This window comes from Callithrix jacchus, chromosome 5 (assembly GCF_049354715.1).
Source record: "Callithrix jacchus isolate 240 chromosome 5, calJac240_pri, whole genome shotgun sequence".
NCBI classification, from domain to species: Eukaryota; Metazoa; Chordata; class Mammalia; order Primates; family Cebidae; genus Callithrix; species Callithrix jacchus.
The window spans coordinates 94,468,456-94,486,383 of record NC_133506.1 but is presented as its reverse complement, the minus strand read 5'-3'; the positions used below and the strand labels follow the sequence as shown (position 1 = coordinate 94,486,383).

The following is a 17,928-nucleotide window of genomic DNA, read 5'->3' as shown; positions in this document are numbered from 1 at the left end:
ATAAATAAATAAAATATAGGCCGGGAGCAGTGGCTCACACCTGTAATCCAAGCCCTTTGGAGGCCAAGGCAGGCTGATCACCTGAGGTCAGGAGTTCAAGACCAGCCTGACCAACATGGTGAAACCCTGTCTTAAAAATAAATAAATAAATAAATAATATATAAAGAAAAAGATGGCACACCCAATTTTTGAAAAATGATTATAGGCGCGGTGGCTCATGCCTATAATCCCAACACTTTGGGAGGTGATGTGGGCAGATCACAAGGTCAGGAGTTCGAGACCAGCCTGACCAACATGGTGAAACCCCGTCTCTAAAAAAATTAAAAAATAAAATAAAATGAAAAATGCAAATCAAAACCACACGGAGAAACTACTTCACACCCACTAAAGAATAAAAGTAAGTTGGGCAAGCATGTAGAGAAACTGGAACTCTCATACAGTGCTAGTAAGAATGCAAAATGGTGCAATCGCATTGGAAAAGTTTGTCTCTTAAAAAATTGAAAATAGGCCAGGCGTGGTGGCTCACACCTGTAATCCAAGCACTTTGGAGGCCAAGGCGGGCGGATCACCTGAGGTCAGAAGTTCAAGACCAGTCTGACCAACATGGTGAAACCCCGTCTTTAAAAAAAGAAAAAAAAGGCCGGGCGCGGTGGCTCACGCCTATAATCCCACCACATTTGGATGCCAAGGAGGGTGGATCACTAGGTCAAGAGATTGAGACCATCCTGGTCAACATGGTGAAACCCCGACTCTACTATACAAAAAAATTAGCTGGGCATGGTGGCACAGCCTGTAGTCCCAGCTGCTTGGGAGGCTGAGGTAGGAGAATTGCTTGAACCCAGGAGGCGGAGGTTGCGGTGAGCCGAAATCGTGCCATTGCACTCCAGCCTGGGTAATAAGAGCGAAACTCCGTCTCAAAAAAAAAAATTAAACATAGACTTACTACTGTATGACCCAGCAAACCTTCTCCAAGGTATCTACCCAAAAGAACAGTATACATTCCACAAAGATCTGGGCACAAATGTTCATAAAAACTTTTTTTTTTTTGAGACAGGGTGTCACTCTATCACCCAGGCAGGAGTGCAGTGGTGCGATCATGGCTCACTGCAGCCTTGACCCCCTGGGCTCAGGTGATCCCCCACTTCAGCCTACCTAAGTGCATGCCACCATACTTGGCTCATTTTTTGTAGAGAAGAGGTTTTTGTCAGGTTGCCCAGACCAGCCTAAAACTCCTGGAATCCAGCAATCTACCTGCTTCAGCCTCCCAAAGTGCTGGGATTATAGGCGTGAACCCCTAGTCCCAGCCTTATATTATAAAAGCTTTATTCAGGCCAGGTGAGGTGGCTCATGCCTATAATCCCAACACTTTGGGAGGCAGAGGGAGGATTGCTTGAGGCCAAGAGTTTAAAACCAGCCTGGACAAAATAGTGAGACCCCCATCTCCACAAAAAAAATCAAAAAATTAGCTGGGAATGGTAGCACATGCCTGTGGTACCAGCTACATGAGAGACTGAGGCAGGAGAATCACTTCAGCCCAGGAGGGTGAAGCTGCAGTGGGCTATGTTTCAGGCCACTGTACTCCAGCATGGGAAACAGAGCAAGACCCTATCACCAAAAAAAAAAAAGCTTTATTCACAATTCAAGTGAACATCTGAATGACTAACTCAAATGAACATCAACTGGTGAATGGATAAACAAAATGCACTCTAGCCATACAATGAACTATTTGGCCCTAAAAAGAAATGAAGTACTGATACATGTTACAACATAGATGATTTTCAAAAACATTAAATGAAAGAAGCAGCTAGGCCCTGTGGCTCATGCCTGTAATCCCAGCACTTTAGGAGGCCAAGGCAGGCAGATCATTTGAGGTCAGGAGTTTGAGACCAGCCTGGCCAACATGGCGAAAACCTGTATCTACTAAAAATATAAAAATTAGCCAGGCATGGAGTTGCATGCCTGTAGTCCCAACTACTCAGGAGGCTGAAGTAGGAGAATTACGTGAACCCAGGAGGCAGAGGTTGCAGTGAGCAGAGATCACACCACTGTACTCCAGCCTGGGTAACAGAGTTAGATTCCATCGCAAAAAAAAAAAAAAAGAAGTGAAAGCCACAAAATACAAAAGGTCATATGATTCCATTTATATGGAGTGTCCAGAAACGTCTTTATTTTCTTTTATTTTTAGAGACAGTCTCATTCTGTTGCCCAGGCTAGAGTAAAGCGGCAGGATCACTGCAAACTCAACCCTGCAAACTAAATCAATCCTCCCACCTCAGCCTCACAAGTAGCTTAGACTACAGACACACACCACCAAGCCAGATAATTTTTTTCTATTTTTCAAGAGATGGGGGGGGTCTCACTCTATTGCCCAGGCTTGTCTCAAGTGATCCTCCTGCCTCGGTCTCCCAAAGTACTGGGATCACAGGTGCCAGGCCTGGAAAAGCAAAATCTACAGAGATAGGAAATAGTTTAGTTAGTTGCCTAGGGCTGAGGATGAGAATGAGAAGTAACTAAATTGGTGAAAAGTTTGTTTCTTTTTTTTAGAGACAGGGTCTCATTATGTTGCCCAAGCTGATTTCAAACTCCTGGGCTCATGCAGTCCACCTGCCTTGGCCTTCCAAAGTGCTGGGATTATAGGCATGAGCCACCACGACAGGCCCCAAAATTTCTTTATAGGATGATAATTTTTTTTTTTTTAAGACGGAGTCTCACTCTGTCACCCAGGCTGGATTGCAGTAGTGCAATCTCAACTCACAGCAACCTCCCCCTCCCAGGTTAAAGAGATTCTCCTGCCTCAGCCTTCCAAGTAGCTGGGATTACAGGCACTCACCACCATGACTGGCTATTTCTGTATTACTAGTAGAGGCGGGATTTCACCACGTTGGCCAGGCTGGTCTCAAACTCCTGACCTCAGGTGATCCACAGGTGAGGCCTCCCAAAGTGCTGGGATTACAGGTGTGAGCCACTGTGCCCGGCTGAGTGATAAAAATTTCTAAAACCTAATTCCGGTGATGGTTGCACAACTCTGTAAATATACTCAAAGTCATTTAATTGTATAAACAAAAAACTCGGCAGAATTTCAGTTATTGACATTATAACATAGAGCTTTAAAATGAATCTAATCTGATTATGAACTCTTTCAATGCATATGAAAGGATATCACTTAATTGAAAATAGACTCTAAAAATTAAGTCTTTAAGCAATCATGTCAAAATTTTAAAATAATTCAAAAGACATTAAAGTGAACATATCTTTCTTCAAAACTACCAGTACACAGCCAACATACACAACAAAAACAGATAGCTGTGTGTGTGTGTGTGTGTGTGTGTGTTTAGCAACCAGGTTTCTGTCACCCAGGCTGGAGTGCAGTGGTAGGATCACAGCTCATTGCAGCCTCAAACTCCTGGGCTCAAGTGATCATCTCTTGTCAGCCTCTGGAGTCGATAGGGCCACAGGCATGTGCTACCATGCCCACTGTTTATTTTTCTAATTTTTTGTACAAATGGTGTCTTGTTTTGTTGGCCAGGATGGTCTCGAACTCTTGGCCTCAAACAATTCTCCCACCTTAGCTTCCCAAAGCTCTGGGATTACAGGCATGAGCCACCATACCCAACCAAAAACTGATAATACTCTTATAAATGTTGAAATGCCCAAAAAACACAAAATTTTAGTCATAACTCACTGTGTAAACAAATCACTATAAAGTGTAATACCAAGAATATACATTTCATGATTACATACAGGCAGAGATGGGGCAGTATCAAGGGGGAAAAAAAATTCTTACCATTTTAACTGGATACGGTTTCTTTTGTGTGTGAGAGATGGGGATTGTTATGGTTAAAGGTATTTTTCTGTCTTTGTTGCTCTATATAATCACCTAAGATGGCTTCACTTTAATGACAAAAGACTAACTTCTTTCAGATGTGATAAAACTAGTATTACATAATTGTTTTTTCTTTAATGTTAGTTTTACTTAATTCTAAATTAAAGACTACAGAGTAGTTAACACTGAACCATGACTTTGAAGCCACCTCACAAGATATGCCCTGTAGCTATGTTACATTTCCTTAGCTGGCTAGGCCTGTAATCCTGGCACCTGTATATTGTGCTAATAACTTCTATGTTACCTTCTAGAACAGAAGCATTTGAGGCACAAATCTTTTCTGCTACTCAGTGTTACCTTTAGAAGTATCACACAAGCGGTGTCAAGCTAACATTATGTAATACATACTGACAAGTCTCTTTCACAGGAAACTCAACTCCTAATGTTTTTCTGCTGTCTTAAGCTTTATGGCCTATCCTATGTCTTTACTGTGTTCATTAGGATTGACAAAGTGGAATTCTGCTCATCTAAGGTATTATAGGAGATATACTGTTTCAAACAGTATATCAAAAGACTATTTGTAATTTAAATTACTTAAATTAAAAATGTATATAAATGAAAGTTAATATGCCTAAAGTCTCAATGAAAGACAGCACATTTTATAAAACTTTAAATAAATTGTTCCACAATGGATGAAAAATTTTTTTTTTGGATGAAATTATTCTTAATCCAGATATTCATTAAGCCAGTTCTCCAATTGCCTGGCTGTTCAGACATTTCCTTACTTTTTTTTTTCTTTTGAGACGGAGTCTTGCTCTGTTACCAGGCTGGAGTGCAGTGGCACAATCTTGGCTCACTGCAACCTCCGCCTCCTGGGTTCAAGCCTTCCGAGTAGCTGGGACCACGCCCAGCTAATTTCTGTATTTTTAGTAGAGACGGGGTTTCACCACGTTGGCCAGGATGGTCTTGATCTCTCGACCTCATGATCTGCCCATCTCGGCCTCCCAAAGTACTAGGACTACAGGCATGAGCCACTGCGCCCGGCCAGTTTCTTACTACTCTTAATGCTAGAGACAGCAGAGAAGACTCCAGTATTTTCACAATCTAATTAAACTCTCTGAAGGAAAACTTTCCCTTAGTTTCAATTCACTGCCCCAAATGATACCATCAACAATGAAACAAAACAAACAAACAAGATATCCTCCCCCAAAAAACTCCCCTCTTACCAGTTGGCTTTGATTATATTCCTCTGAGATATTTAAGGATCTTTTTCTTTTAATTTTTTTATTTTTTTTAATAAGACGAGGTTTCACCATGTTGGTCACGCTGGTCTTGAATTCCAACCTCAGGTGATCCTCCTGCCTTGGCCTCCAAAGTGCTTGGATTACAGGCCTGAGCCACCACGCCCGGCCCAATAGGATCTTTTTTAAGTTAGGTGGCAGACATTCAACTTTGTCCATAAATGTATCAGTTTAGTCTCCTTATCTTTTAATCTCTGATGAGCTAAATAAACTATGTAAATACCTATATTTACTAATGCATAGTCACTCTGTAATATACCTTGAAAGGCACATCTCTCTAAATGGGATCAATGATTAAAAAAAAAAAATACACACCGTGATACTACCGTTGTAAAAATATAGCCCCTCTAGTTTAACTGCAATTATTAAGTCTCTAAGCATACGAGGGTAAACCTGAATGATTGGTTCCTTGGCAATGACAAGACAAACTGTATTTCTGTGAACTAGCAAATTGCTTAATACACCCAGATATTTTGAGAGTACTGTACTTTATATACTTATTTCATGTAACCCTCATGTAATAGACAGTGTCAGAGATTAAGGAATTTACTCTAGGTCAGAGTGAGTATGGCCAAAGAAATCTGAATTCACTTTTGACACACCACAAAGAGGAACGTTATAAACATGCCTAGTAAGTGCAATGAAGAATTTGTGCAGTGAAGCTTGCTGAACTGAGTCAGAAGACACTACCACTGTCTCTTTGGCTATCATCTGGCCCATGCCTCAGTTTCCTTACTATAAAACTAGGAAGTAAGACTACTCTGATAGGCACCAATGTTTAAAAATTTTGTGTAATAAGTAAAGGCTATAAATTCATGAATAGAAACTGTGAGAAAATTTTCTAAGAATCTAAACTCTCATTTTCTAGATTTTTTTTTTTGTAGTTTAGGGGTAATCTGGAGGTCACCGAATTTCCTTGGATTGCCAGCCCAACCCCACTCCAAATCTTCCATTATCCACCTTGAGGCACCTCTTAGAATAAATAACACACGGCCCGGTGGCTCACGCCTGTAATCCCAGCACTTTGGGCGAGTGGATCACAAGGTCAAGAGACCATCCTGGTCAACATGGTGAAACCCCGTCTCTACTAAAAATACAAAAATTAGCTGGGCATGGTGGCGAGCGCCTGTAGTCCCAGCTACTCAGGAGGCTGAGGCAGGAGACTTGCTTGAACCTGGGAGGTGGAGGTTGCGGTGAGCTGAGATTGCGCCATTGCACTCTAGTCTGGGTAACAACAGCGAAACACCGTCTCAAAAAAAAAGAAGAATAAATAACATACTAAAGCATTTTCAACTCCAAAAACTGGTGCTAAGGGTGCTAAGTAAGACATATTTTACGGAAGTCTCTTCCTCAAAATCCTCTTTAATTACCTTTGCTCTTTCCCTAAACTTTCTCTCCCCAAGGTCAAGCCATATTTCTTTTTTTTTCCTATTTCTACCAATTTTGCTGAACTCCTTACACCCTCTCAAAATCCTACTTGCTTGTACCCAGCAGGACAAAAGCCCTGGAACACCTACTGTTCTTGAAACACAACAAGAAAGTGAAAAGAAAAAGTCCCAATTCATACAGGAATTTTAATACAGTATTGTACTTTCAAAAAAGAATACATCTGGCCAGGCTCATGGCTCATACCTGTAATCCCAGCACTTTGGGAGTCCAAGGTGGGTGGATCACCTGAGGTCAGGAGTTCGAGACCAGCCTGTCCAATATGGTGAAACCCCATCTCTACTAATAATACAAAAATCAGCCGGGCGTGGTAGCACACGCCTGTAGTCCCAGCTACTCGGGAGACTGAAGCAGAAGAATCACTTGAACCCAGAAGGCAGAGGTTGCAGTGAGCCAAGACTGTGCCACTGCACTCCAGCCTGGGTGACAGAACGAGACTCTGCCTCAAAAAAAATAAAAGCACCTTCCTATCCAGTTTTCTTCCCTGCCCTGCTCCAAACCCACTGCCACAGAGAACCAATATAACTGATCAGAGTATGGAATATAATATATGTAACAAAAGTAATCTCATATTTGTTTCCAATTGTATTTAGTGTATCATTGTGTTCAATTAAGAAACTATTTGGAATTCCTTATGAAAACATCATTGAAAATGCACACACCAGCTGGGCATGCAGGTGGCTCACTCCTGTAATCCCAGCACTTTGGGAGGCCAAGGGGGTAGATCACAGGAGCTCAAGAGTTCAAGACCACCCTGGGCAACATGGTAAAACCCCATCTCTACTAAAATTAAAAAAATTAGCCAGCTGTAGTGGCGTGTGCCTGTCCCAACTACTTGGGAGGCTGAGGCACGAGAATCGCTTCAGCCCGGGAGGCGGAAGTTGTGTGAGCCGAGATCGGGCCACTGCACTCCAGCTTGGGCTACAGAGTGGGACTCCACCACAAAAAAAAAAAAAAAAAAAAGGTGTGGTGGGGTGGCTCACCCCTGTAATCCCAGCACTTTGGGAGACTGAGGTGGGTGGATCACCTGATGTCAGGAGTTCAATACCAGCCTGGGCAACACGGTGAAACCCCATCTCTACTACAATACAAAAAAATTAGCAAGGCAATGTGGCCCACCCCTGTAATTCCAGCTCCTCTGGGAGGCTGAGGCAGGAGAATTGCTTGAACCCGGGAGGTGGAGCCTACAGTGAGCCAAGATCGTACCACTGCAGTCCAGCCTGGGCTATCAGAGGGAGACTCTCTCAAAAAAAAAGAGAGAAAGAAAGAAAAGAACAGTATTATTTTAGGCCACTTAGTTTCTTAATCTGTTCAAGGTTCTTTATACATACCATCTCAATCTTTTGTCAACAGTAGGGCAGGTGTCAGAGGAGAAAAACTGAGGGTGAGGCAAGGGAAAGGAAGCCCCTATGTAGTTAGAGTAAACATCTAACACCAGTCATTAACCCATGTATTCAACTTGACATTGGAATTTAGATCCTAAACTACTAAGAGGTTATCAACTGACGATCATTTGGTCTGGAATCAGTAGTTTAGTATGACAACGTTTTTGAACTTCAGGTCCAGTTTGTCAGTTTTTGATAAATTTATCTCAGGAAAAAAAGATATTCCATAAAGAATAACAAACCACTAAGCCAGCCAAGGTAAAACCAAGCTATGCATTAGAAAATATAATTCTAAATTTAGCACACTAAATTATAGCAAGGAAAGCCCTCACGCCACCATTCACAAATCTTTGTTCAGGCAACTTATTTTTGGCAAGCTAAATCAGGGCTGTCAACACTGGGTTTTTTTTTTTCCCCCTACCCGAAAATTATATTAATTATTCTGGGGGAAAAAAAAGACATCTTCAACTTGGGGAAAGGTTACAAGTGCCGTGTGTCCTATAAATGCTTACTTTAAAAAGTCACACGGAAGGGGGTTAAAAAAAAAAAAAAGCAAACAAACAAACCCTGGAAGATTGGAAGATGCAGCAGAGCCCCCTTGCTCCCGAAATAAAACTCCTGGTGGCTGTAACAGCAGCGGCAGTGCTACTCCCGACAGAAGTTTTCAGCTGTCACTTCTAACAGCTGAGCGCTTCCTAGGAGAGAAGCGACAGGCCGAGAAGAGAGGTGGTTGTGGGAGGTCTGAAGATTTAATACCTGAAATCCTAGATTCGAAGGGAAACCCTCCACACTTCACCTGTACTTACGGGACTCCCAGCAAGCGCAGCCCTCGTATCCCCAACATACGCTCACGCCACCCGCGCCCCGCCACACTCAAGTCCAGCAGCTCGAGGTATCGAGCACGCGCCCCTTCTCTTTCCCCCTTCAGACTGCTCAGGGCTGCGCTGACCTAGAGCTAAGGGTGCGACCTGCACCTGCGATTCCTGCAAAGGCCTCACACCTAGAGCCATGTCCGTCCCACCCGCTCCTCAGTCTCGGGCCGCGCGACCTTCAGCTCTTCCAGGAGCCCCCCCGGGTCTCCACGCTCTAGGACACACCGCGCTTCCTGACCCCGCACCGCCGCCCCGGCCCTGTCACCTCGGGCCCCCGGAGACCCCGGGCCTCACCCCCTCCTCCAGCTCATCCTCAGAGCCCGCGTCCTCCGGCTGGTCCAGGTCTATGTCAAACACTCCTGCCATGTCCTCAGCTTCCCTGTCTCGGAAGTCCGGCGCTGGGTAAAAGCCGTCCCGCCTCCTTCGTCGCCTCATGGGCCCGGACCCGCCGCAGCTACCACCGCCGCTGCCGCCATCACCGGCTGCTTAGGCTCAGTGCGTCTGCGCCTAGGCCCTAGACTGGCTCCTAAAGTTCAGCGCAGGAGCATGCGTATATGGTCCCGTGAAGCCAAACTGTTGGCAATGGACATGCGCAGAACTATGGTCAGCATCCAGGTGCTGGCAGAAACATGCGCAAAACGCGAGCCGAAGCTGCTCCTGGAGATCAGAGCATGCGCATTGTCAGCTAAAGCGTTCGGTGAACAGTGAGCATGCGTACCACATCTGAAGTTCGTAAATTGAAATTGAACATGCGTAATTAATCTTTCTGAATAGGAAAAAAAAAATACACAACAAAACTCTCCTTTTATGGAACATGCGCATTGGTTCTCAATAACTTTTTCGTTTTGAAAGTGAGCATGCGCATGGTGAGTAGGTTGGTCTGAATTTGAGCAGGATAGAAGCGTCTGGTCGGCGTTTGGTGGTGAGTCGTATAGATGGGGAAATCTTGGGGCCGGTGTGGAACGGCAGACCTTTTGGCTTTGTTGTTTATTAGTTCTGTGGCCTTGGAAAAGTCAATAACCGTTCAGAGCTTCAGTTTCCTTATCTGTAAAATGAGGATAATTATATACCTACTTTACAGGTTTGACATTTTAAATACAGAATCTGTCTCTCAACCCACGGCTCATTTCCAGTAATGCATAGATCTGATGTGAAGTCTTTATCAAAAATTGTCTCTTTTCCTAGGTAAAAATAATGAGAACCTGCTCTAATATTTCTTTTTCTTTCTTTCTTTTTTAAATAGACACAGGGTCTCGCTATGTTGCCCAGGCTGGTATGGAATCCTTGGGCTCAAATGATCCTCGCACCTCGGCCTCCCAAAGTACTGGGATTACAGGCACGAGCCATTGCGCCCGGTTAATATTTCCTCTGATTTTCTTTCTCCACGCTCCATCTTTCTTGCTGTCCTACCTGAGTTAAACACAAAATCTTTCTTACAGGTCTTACTAAAGTTACCAGGCTAGACTAGTGGAGAAAATGTAAGTCATTATTTAGAAGAGAGAAAATAATGTTAACTTAATGTGCAATGTTGAGCTCACGTCTGCATTTTACATGTCTATGTGGTGTGAAGGCTGGTACTACTAATTCCTTCAATCAGCATTTGTTTTGTCTTTTTTTTCTTTTCTTTTCTTTTTTTTTTTTTTTTTGAGACAGGAAGATGTCACTCTGTCACCCAGGCTGGAATGCAGTGGCAAGATCTTGGCTCACTGCAGCCTTGACCTTCCAGCCTCAGGTGATCCTCCCAACTCAGCCTCCCGAGTACCTGGGACTGCAGGCACACACCACTACGCCCAGCTAATGTTTGTATTTTTCATACAGACAGGGTTTTGCCATGTTGCCTAGGTCAGGAACTCCCATGCTGATGTAATCCTCCCAACTCAGCCTCCCAAACTGCTGAGATTACAGGCAGGAGCCTCTTTTTCTTTTGTCACTCCTCAGCTGAGGAGACGGTTTTGTTTCAAATGTATGTTTAGGAAAAAAGTGAGTACGAATCAGGTTTTGGAAACTATTTAGCTGTGTACGAATGGATTCAGGTACAGTAAATCACAAATCTCAAAACCATATAGAGAGTAAGAGAAGAACTCCCTTGAATGACTGGCTCCTTAGACAACACAGCTGATTCATCTGCAACATTATATACGTATGTGGCATTTTAAAATTACTTTTAATTGATGTATAATTAACACATATGACATTTTGTTCTGATTAATAATGTAGTGATTCTCAAAGCCTATTTTTTTTTTACAGGTTGTTCACTTTTTTGAGATAATACACCTGGTTTGTGGTTCGGCATGTCAATTGTAACAGTACAACTTGGTCAGTGTGGCAATCAAATTGGTTTTGAAGTTTTCGATGCTTTACTTAGGGACTCACACAGTTTCCAGGGACTGTGCTCTAAGAGAGAAAATGAGGCATATCAAACATCTTGCAAAGAAAGATTCTTCAGTGAGGAGGAGAGTGGAGGTAGGTGTGGCCCGCAGTCCTCTCCTTTACTCTGACATAACCAACCCGTTCAAAGCCAGGCCGTCCACATGGTTTTCAATCCCCATTCCTTCCCATCTCACTAGGGAATGACTTTGTTTTTGCTTTTTGTTTCTATGTTAATAATCTTTGCCTTTGAGTAGCATTTTCCCCTCCACATGCTCAGATCTCACCAATTTAAAACCAGCCAACCAAAGCTCATCTCTTGACTGTGGCTTTCTTTTTCCTTCTTATCTCTTTGCCTTCTCATCTAAGATTCTCAAAAGAGGACCCTGCTTTTGTTCTTTTTCCTATAGAGACAGGTTCTTGCTACACAATGTTGCCCAGGCTGGAGTGTAGTGACTATTCACAAGTCTCAGCCTCCTGAGTACCTGGAACTATAGGTGCACGCCACCATACCTGGCTCTTTTTCTTTTCTCTTTTTTTTTTTTTTGAGACAGAGTCTCACTCTGTCACCCAGGCTGGAGTTCAGTGGCTCAGTCTCGGCTCACTGTAACCTCCACCTCCTGTGTTCTACCAATTCTTATGCCTCAGCCTCCCAAGTAGCTGGAATTACAGGTACCTACCACCATGTCCAGCTAAGTTTTGTATTTTCACTGTGTTAGCCAGTATGGTCTCAATCTCCTGACCTTGTGATCAGCCTCCCAAAGTGCCGAGATTACAGGCGTGAGCCACCGCGCCCAGCCTGTTTATTTTCTTAATTCACTTCTCTACTACATTTGATAACAGTAACATATAAAATCTCTCCCCGACCAGGCACAGTGGCTCACGCCTATAATCCCAGCACTTTGGAAGACCAAGGCAGGCAGATCACTTGAGGTCAGGAGTTAGAGACCAGCCTGGCCAACAGGTGAAACCCCATCTCGACTAAAAATACAAAAATTAGTTGGACATGGTGGCCCATACCTATAATCCCAGCTACTTGGAGGTTCAGGCAGGAGAATCACTTGATCCCGGGAGCAGGGGTAGCAGTGAGCCGAGATCACTCCACCGCACTCCAGCCTGGGAAAAAAGAAGGCTGGGCACAGTTGCTCCCAGCACTTTGGGAGGCTGAGGTGTGTAGATCACCTGAGGTCAGGAGTTTGAGACCAACCGGGCCACCATGGTAAAACCCTGTCTCTACTAAAAATACAAAAATTAGCTTGAGTATGGTGGCGCACATAATCCTGGCTACTCGGGAGGCTAAGGCAGAAGAATTGCTTGAACCCAGGAGGCAGAGATTGCAGTGAGCCAAGATAGTGCCACTGCACTCCAGCCTGGGCGTCAGAGCTAGACTCGATCACAAAAAAAAAAAAAAGTCCAGGTGTGGTGGCTCATACCTATAATCCCAGCACTTTGGGAAGCTGAGGTAGGCAGATCACAAGGTTAGGAGTTCGAAACCAGCCTGACTAACATGGTGAAATCCCATCTCTACTAAAATACAAAAAAGTAGCTGGGTGTGGTGGCACGTGCCTGTAATCCCAGTTACTCAGGAGGCTGAGGCAGAAGAATTGCTTGAACCCAGGAGACAGAGGTTGCAGTGAGCTAAGATAGCACCACTGTACTCCAGCCTAGGTGACAAAGCAAGACTCTGTCTCAGGAAAAAAAAAAAAAAAAAACCTCTCTCCTTCAACCTCCTTCTCCTTAGTCACCCCACTTTACTTCTCCAGTTGTCACATCTCAGGCTCTCCCCTGCCCTCACTTGCATAGTTTTTTTTGGGCAATTTCAGTCACTCTCATAGTTTGCTACATTTATTACATCTGTGACTTTCAAACCTCTAGCCCAGCCTCTCTTCCAAGCTGCAGGCAGATTAGTGGATATCTCCATCCATGTCTCATATGAACCTCAAACTCAACATCTCTATACCCAAGGCATTCATTATCATTCCTTATGCTCTTGCTGCATACATACCATCAAACAACATCTGCTTTTTTGACCTCCTGTATACTCCTTAAAACTGTTCTTCCCTTTCCACCTTCACTGACATTGCTTTAGTTCTCGCTTTTGTCCTTTCTTACCTGGACTGTGTCAAGACACTCCTTTTAGGATTCCTTGCCTGGAGTCTACTGTCTATCATATCCATTCTCCATACTGCTGTATTTAAAAAGACATCTAACAGCTGGGCACAGTAGCTCATTCCTGTAATTCCAGTGTTTTGTGAGGCCAAGGTGGGAGGATTACTTGAGGCCAGGAGTTCAAGACCAGCCTGGACAACAGAGCAAGATTCCATCTCTCCAAAATAAAAAATAAAAATTAGCTGAGTGTAATGGCACATGACTGAAGTCCCAGCTACCTGCAAGGCCAAGGTGGGAGGATTGCTTGAGCTCAAGAGTTTGAGGCTGGAACAATCCAAGATGGCCGATCGCTAACATCCCGGGATTGCAGCTATCAGTGAAGGCGCAGAGAACTAGAGGACACCACACTTTCAGACAAATTCTGGTCGCTCACAGAGCAGAAGATCCCCAGTGGAGGAAACACACGGGTCACCAGCGCGACTCTCGTGGCCGGCGCAGCGGTTCCGCCGGCACCTCAGCCCGGCAGCTCTCAGAGCAGAGTAAACAGGTTCGGAGGACCTGCACGGGTCCCCAGCAGGACACCAGAGCCTGGCGCAGCGGCTGTGATGGCACCTTGGTGCAGCAGCGCTCGGCGCAGAGTAAACGGGACCGATTCCCCTTCTGACCAAGGTTTGGAGCCCTGGGAAGGCAGAGTCGCCTACTACGGACACAAGAAGGAAGCCAGACAGGAGAATCCTGGGAAGAAAAGCACCATCAATTTTAACGCCGCTGCTCTGGCCCTGGGAACTAACAACCTGGACGTCCACTCAAGAGACCTAATCTGAAAGTTGGTAAATTCAAAGACGACAGGAGGATAAATTTACAATGACGGGAAGAAACCAGCGTAAAAAAGCTGAGAACACTCAAAGTCAGAACGCCTCTCCCTCTAAAGATTATCACAGTTCCACATCGACAATGGAACAAGGCTTGATGGAGAACGAGCGCATCCTGATGACAGAATCACTCTTCAAGGAATGGATAATAACAAACTTCGGTGAGTTAAAAGAACATGTTGTAGCCCAACGTAAAGAAACTAGGAACGTTGAAAAAAGGTTTGATGAAATCCTATTGAGAATAGACAACTTAGAGAGGGGTATGAGTGAATTAATGGAACTGAAGAATACAATACAGGAACTCCGAGAAGTATGCACAGGTTTAAACACTCGAATTGTTCAAGCAGAAGAAGGGATATCAGAGGTCAAAATCCAACTTAATGAAATAAAACATGAAGAAAAGATTAGAGAAAAAAGGATAAAAAGGAATGAGCAAAGTCTCCAAGAAATGTGGGACTATGTGAAAAGACCAAATTTACGTTTGACAGGTGTACCTGAATGCGACGGAGAGAATGAATCCAAGATGGAAAATACCCTTCAGGATATTATTCAGGAAAATGTTCCTAAACTAGCAAAGCAGGTCAATATTCAACTCCAGGTAATACAGAGAACACCACAAAGATATTCCTCAAGAAGAGCAACCCCAAGGCACATAATCGTTAGATTCACCAGGGTTGAAACGAAGGAGAAAATACTAAGGGCAGCCAGAGAGAAAGGTCAGGTTACCCACAAAGGCAAGACTATCAGACTTACAGCAGATCTCTCAGCAGAAACTCTACAAGCCAGAAGAGAGTGGGGGCCAATATTCAACATCCTCAAAGAACAGAACCTTCAGCCCAGAATTTCATATTCAGCCAAACTAAACTTCACAACTGAAGGAAAAATAAAATCTTTTATGAACAAGCAAGTACTCAGAGATTTTATTACCACCAGGCCTGCTTTACAAGAGCTTCTGAAAGAAGCATTACACACAGAAAGAAACAACCAGTATTAGCCTTTCTAAAAATATACCAAAAAGTAAAGAGCACCAACATAAAGAAGAATTTACACCAACGAATGGATAAAACAGCCAGTTAACATCAAATGGCCGTAACCCTAAATTTAAATCGACTAAACCCCCCAATCAAAAGACACAGCCAAAACCCAACGGCATGTTACATCCAGACCTGTTTCACATGCAAGGATACACAAAGACTCAAAACAAAGGGTTGGAGAAAGATTTACCAACCAAACGGAGAGCAAAAATAAATAATAAATAAATAAAAAGCAGGAGTTGCAAATCTCGTATCGGATAAAATAGATTTTAAAGCAACAAAGATATAGTGGTAAAAGGATCAGTGCAACAACAAGAGCTAACGATCCTAACACCCAGATACATAAAGACTTAGACTCAATGAGGCAGAAAATTAATAAGGATATCAAGGACTAGTACTCAGATCCGGAACAAGTAAACTTAATAAATATTTATAGAGCTCCCCACTTCAAATACACAAAATATACATTCTTGTCAATACCACATCACACCTACTCATAAGTTTAAATGAAACATTGATTGGCCATTATTAATACCCAATTTTTTTCAGAATAAAGCAATATTTTCGTTTACTCTCCCTCTTTCTCTTCCTCTTTCTTCCTCTCCTTTATTTTTTTTTTCTTTCCTTCTCTCAAAAAAAGAAATCAGCTTGTAAACCTCTAGATCCAGGTTGGCAATGTCTCTCTCATGGCTTGATTTCCTTCCTTCCCTTCCCTTCCCTCCGTCCCTCCCTCCCTCCCTCCCTCCCTCCCCCCCCTTCTTCCCTTCCTTCCCTCCTTCATCCCTTCCTTCCTCCCTACCATCCTCCTTCCCTCCCTTCCTGAAAAAAAAAAAAAAAGTTTGAGGCTGCAGTGAATTATGAGCAGCAGACATCTAATTATTCCTCACCTGCTTAAAAATTTTCAGTGGTTTATTATGGCCTGAAAGATAAAGTTCAAGTTTTTCTAGCATTGCCTACAAAGATTTCCAAGATTGAGCCCTATCTGCTTTTCATCTCCATCCATCAGTTCTGTTCTCTCCTCCATCCTCTGCCCCAATGATTCTGAGCTGGATGTTGTGCCCATGGTATTTTGGACCTCTGAACATGAGGCTCCTTTGGTGTGGGTTGGTTTGGTCATATCATGTTGCAGTGTGCTTAAGAGTTGATGTGTTTATCTTTCCCACTAGTCTTTTTTTTTTTTTTTTTTTTTTTTGAGAAAGAGTCTCCCTCTGTCACCCAGGCTGGAGTGCAGTGACATGATCTCAGCTCACACTGCAACCTCTGACTCCTGGGTTCAAGCAATTCTCATGCCTCAGCCTCCTGAGTAGCTGGGATTACAGGCAGATGCCACCGTGCCTGGCTAATTTTGTATTTTTAGTAGAGTCAGGGTTTCATCATGTTGGCCAGGCTGTTCTCCAGTTCCTGGCCTCAAGTGATCCACCTACCTCAACCTCCTAAAATGCTGGGATCACAGGCATGAGCCACTACGCCCGACCTCCCACCTGTCCTTTCTAAGCCTGGTTTGATGTCTTCATTTCCATATTCCCAACACAGTCTGTGGTACATCATCAGCATTCAGCATGTTTGTAGACCTGAGCCAGGTACTGTTTTAGGCCCACACTGATTCAGCCTGCTTAGCAAATACTGGGCTTGGTGAATATCTGCATATGCCTATTGCCCACTGGAATTTCTAAGCAGTATGGCAGCTCTTTCTATCCCCAACCCCTTGGTGTTTTTTTTTTTTGGACTTGGACACTTACGCTCTGAGTTACCTAAATAAGACATAAGAAATCTTTTCTTTGGCCGGGCGCAGTGGCTCACACCTGTAATCCCAGCACTTTGGAAGGCTGAGGCAGGTGGATCACGAGATCAAGAGATCGAGACCATTCTGGTCAACATGGTGAAACCACATCTCTACTAAAAATACAAAAAATTAGCTGGGCATGGTGGCGCGTGCCTGTAATCCCAGCTACTCGGGAGGCTGAGGCAGGAGAATTGCCTGAACCCAGGAGGCGGAGGTTACGGTGAGCCGAGATCGTGCCATTGCCCTCCAGCCTGGGTAACGAGAGAAACTCCGTCTCAAAAAAAAAAAAAAAAAAGAAAAGAAAGAAATATTTCCTTTTGATGTTTTTTTTTTTCCTCCTCTAGTTCCAATTGCCCGGGCTGTTCTTGTTGACATGGAACCCAAAGTTATCAATCAAACGCTGTCAAAGGCTGCCCAGTCTGGCCGATGGAAATATGGTCAACATGCATGCTTCTGTCAAAAACAAGGTTCTGGAAACAACTGGGCATATGGGTAAGAATAATTCCTTGTGATTTTCAGTTTAATGATAGCTACATAGTCAAATAATAGACAGTGAAGTTAGAATTGTACAGTTGATATACGAAGCACATAATCTTGAAATTGCTGTTTTAGAATTTGATTTTACCCAGAAGAAACTGTCATTCCATCTCTATGTCTGTGCTTAAGGTATAGGTAATGTTGAAATCAAGGATCCCTTTCAGCAGAGTTTTTCATCTTCTTCACTGTCATGTGGCAAACTAACTTACCAATATAATATCCATATCTGGCAGGTATCTCAATGATAGAGAATACTACAAGACGGTAGTTCCCAAACTTTGCTGCACATCAGAATTTCCTGGGGATCTTTGGGAAAATCCGGATGCCTAGGGCTCACTTTGAGAGATTCTGATTTAATTAGGGTAAAGCCCTGATGTTGGGGTTTTTTTGTTGTTGTTG

General features: G+C 43.6%; 2 protein-coding genes across 25 annotated transcripts in view; one reads left to right on the top strand and one right to left on the bottom strand.

Annotated features, from left to right (window-relative positions):
• Nucleotides 1-9,330, bottom strand: part of RPS6KB1 (ribosomal protein S6 kinase B1) — a 61,521-nt gene extending 52,191 nt beyond the window's left edge. For all 13 annotated transcript variants that reach the window (XR_013535707.1, XR_013535708.1, XM_035300681.2 and 10 more), the window contains exon 1: nt 9,122-9,330. Coding sequence is in view for 11 of the 13 variants with exons in the window: in XM_035300681.2 (XP_035156572.1) it covers nt 9,122-9,262 (141 nt within the window). In the remaining 2 variants the exon portion in view is untranslated. The remainder of the gene's footprint in view (nt 1-9,121) is intronic.
• A 200-nt stretch (nt 9,331-9,530) lies between these two features.
• The window catches only part of TUBD1 (tubulin delta 1), a 32,253-nt gene continuing 23,855 nt past the window's right edge, over nt 9,531-17,928 (top strand). For 4 of the 12 annotated variants that reach the window (XR_013535712.1, XR_013535709.1, XM_017972486.4 and 1 more), the window contains exons 1-3: nt 9,696-9,749; nt 11,075-11,290; nt 17,337-17,484. Coding sequence is in view for 6 of the 12 variants with exons in the window: in XM_017972486.4 (XP_017827975.1) it covers nt 11,119-11,290; nt 17,337-17,484 (320 nt within the window). In the remaining 6 variants the exon portion in view is untranslated. The other 8 variants (XR_013535713.1, XR_013535710.1, XM_008996965.5 and 5 more) reach the window with 4 other exon arrangements.